This window comes from Cyprinodon variegatus, unplaced genomic scaffold (assembly GCF_000732505.1).
Source record: "Cyprinodon variegatus isolate N-32 unplaced genomic scaffold, C_variegatus-1.0 Scaffold989, whole genome shotgun sequence".
Taxonomy (NCBI): domain Eukaryota; kingdom Metazoa; phylum Chordata; class Actinopteri; order Cyprinodontiformes; family Cyprinodontidae; genus Cyprinodon; species Cyprinodon variegatus.
The window spans coordinates 52655-56385 of NW_015151442.1; the positions used below are offsets into that span (position 1 = coordinate 52655).

The following is a 3731-nucleotide window of genomic DNA, read 5'->3' on the forward strand; positions in this document are numbered from 1 at the left end:
CAACCAACGTGTCAGGCTAACAATCAACATATACCGAACCGAAAACCGTGACCTGAAACCGTGAACCGTTCCACCCCTAGTATTTCCTGTTTGGTACCTTACCGGCTTGTTCTGTTTGTATGACCACGATTATAAAAAAACGACTTGCGAAGATGGACCAGCTAGAAGATGGAGGTGGGCGGGAACGCTGGGACACTTTTTCCGCCTGGGTTCCCACTTGTTTTGGCTGTCATGTCACTCAAACTTGCCTTCACTTCCTCACTGCCTCGGCCGCATCTAGACCCACAGATACCTTCTGATTGTCCCTCTTGTGTTGCGTTGTGGCGTGGAATAAAATAGCACAGACCACGCTTAAAAATTGGGCATAAATCAAAATTATCTGCTTCATACCTCCGACAAGCTAACTGTGACGCACTGCTGCGGGAGGATAACCAGGCCTTTAGGCTACGGTCACACTGCAGACGTTGATGCTCAATTCCGATTCTTTTTTTGTGAAATCAGGTTTTTTTTTTTTTTTTTTTTTGCTTTGCCATGGTTGTTTTTTTTTTCTTCCCACTTCTGCATAGCAAGACGCAGAATAGTGACTTGTCGGGTATTAATGGCGTACAGGTTGGATGAATGCATTCAAATTGATCAGATACGCATCGGATTCAGGACCCCAGAGCTAAATGGCCTGGGTCACATTGGGGGAAAAACCAAGTCTGTGTCGTTCAGTGCCATGAAAAGATCAGATCCAGGTCACATATGGGCAAAAAAAATCTGATTTGGGTCACTTCAGGCTGCTGTGTGAATGTTGCCTTATTGCCACCAGGATCACAGGGATTATATGACTCTTAAAAGAGGACAATAAGGCCCAAAACCTGGAGGATGACTGCAATGAATTCATTTATACACCTGGTTTCTACTCTGCTTGAATTCACCTTCTGGTTTAAGAAAAAAGCAGTTTGAGGTTTGTTTGTTTTTTATGCTCTGATTAGTTTCTTCTTTCTACAGTAACTATTCAAGCGTTAAACATTTCCGCTCTACATCTAAGCCTTTTTCTGACTGTCAGTGAGAAGCGGCTGAACAGGAGAACAATCCTAACGTTGAGATTGAAGCCTGAAACTCCGCAGCAGCGATGTGCAGGAATGCACGGAGAGCCCGCCCTGCAACATACCTAAAGTTACACACCTGTCAAAGTCGGGCTTTTACTCCTCTCTGTTGAAATATTTAGATTGTAAAACTACAGGTTCTTTCACCTAGAAAAAAAAATGTGTCTAGAGAATTATTAGGGGGAAAAAAAAATCCTGTTTTCCACAGAGGTTGTTTATATCGAAAAGATCTATGTTGTATCATAGATATACTTTAACGTTCAGAGCCAGTTTGGGTTTAAATCTTATAAAGTTCTTCATTTCAATTCTGATTCTTGTCGATTCTTTAAAAAAGGATCATAAAAGTTCAGACATTTTGAATTAGCAGCCTTACCAGAGTTCTGCATCAATGAAATAATGTGACTTTTTACAGACATTAATATAAATTCTAACTATTTTCAACCAGTAAATAAAACCACACCTACAACTTAAATATAAATCATATCAATTTTGTTTCATATGGACTCCTATTTTGTTTAAAAACCTAATTTAAACATATTTCCACATAACCAGCATCTGTTGCTGCAGGTTTTTATGTCGTATGCGAATATTTTTATTTACCTGAATCCACTGGACTTTGCTTCGAAGTTTGTAGACATTTTGCTTCCCATCCAGGAAGCTTATTTAATTCAAAATGTCAGAAATAAAGTTGAGTTTGAGGCTTTATAGAGTGGACCAAAAACAAAGCCTTGTTTTTGTTTAGAAAACATGGAAATAGAAATGGATGAACGGGTCCACCCCTTTGGAATGGGGGTCATTTGGCTTCTTTGTTAGCCTGCAATGCCCCATACCTGTCTATGTCTCTGAAAGGGGGGTCGTAAAAGGGAATTGTTGGCGTGGAGGTAAGTCAATCAAGGGGTTGGAAGTTGGCTGCCATTCAGCTGCCGTTTGATTTTGGCTGCTGCTGTGAGGCAAATACATTTCCCATTAGAAATATTCTTTTTTTTAGATCTGTTTTTGGAGCGTTCAGCTTGAATTATCAGGTTTCTGGGTCCATGTTGGTTTTAGTACATTCTGCTTCAGAGTCGGTCATCAATAAGCGTTTTTTATTTATTTATATATAAATGTTTTTTCTGTCCAGGCCGTCAATGAGGAGACCAAAGAACATCTGTATGAGACCCTGCTGGCCGAGTGCAGAGACACCATCCAGGCTGTGAGAGAGGAGCTGAAGAGCGAGGCGGTGAGACCAAGCTGCCAAATATTCTGACATTAAGAGTTTCACTTTGCAGGATTTCTTGTCTTAAGTGGATGTTCTTAAAAATAACATTTTCTGGTTTAAAATCAATTGATCATTACTAAAAACAATTCGACATCTCATGGCTGCAACCTGCTACTGAAGCTTATTTTAGTGACCTTCCAGAGGATGCAACATTGTGAATTAGTCTAAACAATAAAAATAAAGAAATGTGGGTTAAAAAGTAATAAAAAATGTTTCTATGTTTGCAGAAACAACGTGAGAGGAGCTCTGATAATGAAAGCGGGAAAATAAGCAACCTTCAGTTCCTGCACAGGTAAGAATAGGACTAGGCTGTCAGCTAGTGCTTCGCTCATAGACTGTCCACAGATTTCCTGATGCTGTGGTTCATGTTCATGAAAACGTTTGTTGATCAGTGAGATCTGTTGGTTTGGTCTGGAAATGTTTCCATTCTCTGATTCCTGTCGCTCTTCCTTCCCAGTTATCTGACCTACATCAAGCTGTGCACGTTGGTGAAGAGAAACGAGAGCATGGCTCACACCCTGCAGGCTAAACTGAAGGAGACCGGGGCTGACGAGAACAAGAGGGGCCCCCGTCCACAAGATCTGATCCGGCTCTACGACATCATCCTGCAGGTGGGTGTCGGGAACTGTCCTTCAGCTGTGGGTGTCCCTCGCTTTGATAATCTGATGTCTTCCTGCTGTTTATCCGGCAGAGTCTGGCTGAGCTCTCCACCCTGCAGGGACTCGAGGATGACCACACCTTCCAGAAGGAGGTGTCCCTCAAGACGTTGGTCTACAAGGCCTACAGGTCTGTTTTTTCGAAAGTTTCTTCTTATTATTATTCTTTTTGCACTTCGAACGCATTTTACGGGGACTTCCCATATTCAAAAACTCACAAAAACGTGGCAGTAAATTGTCCCCCGCGTGAAATAGCCGGTCTATAATGGAATCCAAAATGGCCGCCCCCAAATTACGCCACAGCGCCCCCTAACGTGAGTTGAGGGAAACTGTAAGTCACAGAGATTTGAAATTTGGTACACAGGTAGATCTCCTCAAAGCACGAAAAAAAAAAAGTCTCTTGGAGGTATGCCCTAAAACCCACAGGAAGTCGACCATTTTAGGTCAAAGTGCGATTTTTGGCCATTTTTCATTATATTTGTTTTTACTCCAATAGAAGAGACTCTAAAATGATCGTCCACAGCAGGCGTTGGCAACCGAAATTGCTCAAAAAGCCATATTGGACCGTAAAAAATGTCTGGAGATGCAAAAATGTAAAAGTGTTGTATAAAATTCATGTGGCAACAAAGGCTCTAAGTGTATTAGTCCACTGTAATATAAGGACTATGTGGGCTGAAATATATAAGCATTCATGATTAAATGTTTATCCTGGAGCAAATGTCACAT

At 41.4% G+C, this 3731-nt stretch overlaps 1 protein-coding gene across 1 annotated transcript in view; it reads left to right on the forward strand.

Annotated features, from left to right (window-relative positions):
* Positions 1-3731, forward strand: part of srp68 (signal recognition particle 68kDa) — a 23828-nt gene that overhangs the window by 13512 nt on the left and 6585 nt on the right. Inside the window, exons 8-12 of the mRNA XM_015399118.1 lie at positions 1052-1119; positions 2171-2310; positions 2577-2641; positions 2807-2960; positions 3041-3135. Of these exons, the coding sequence (XP_015254604.1) occupies positions 1052-1119; positions 2171-2310; positions 2577-2641; positions 2807-2960; positions 3041-3135 (522 nt within the window). The remainder of the gene's footprint in view (positions 1-1051; positions 1120-2170; positions 2311-2576; positions 2642-2806; positions 2961-3040; positions 3136-3731) is intronic.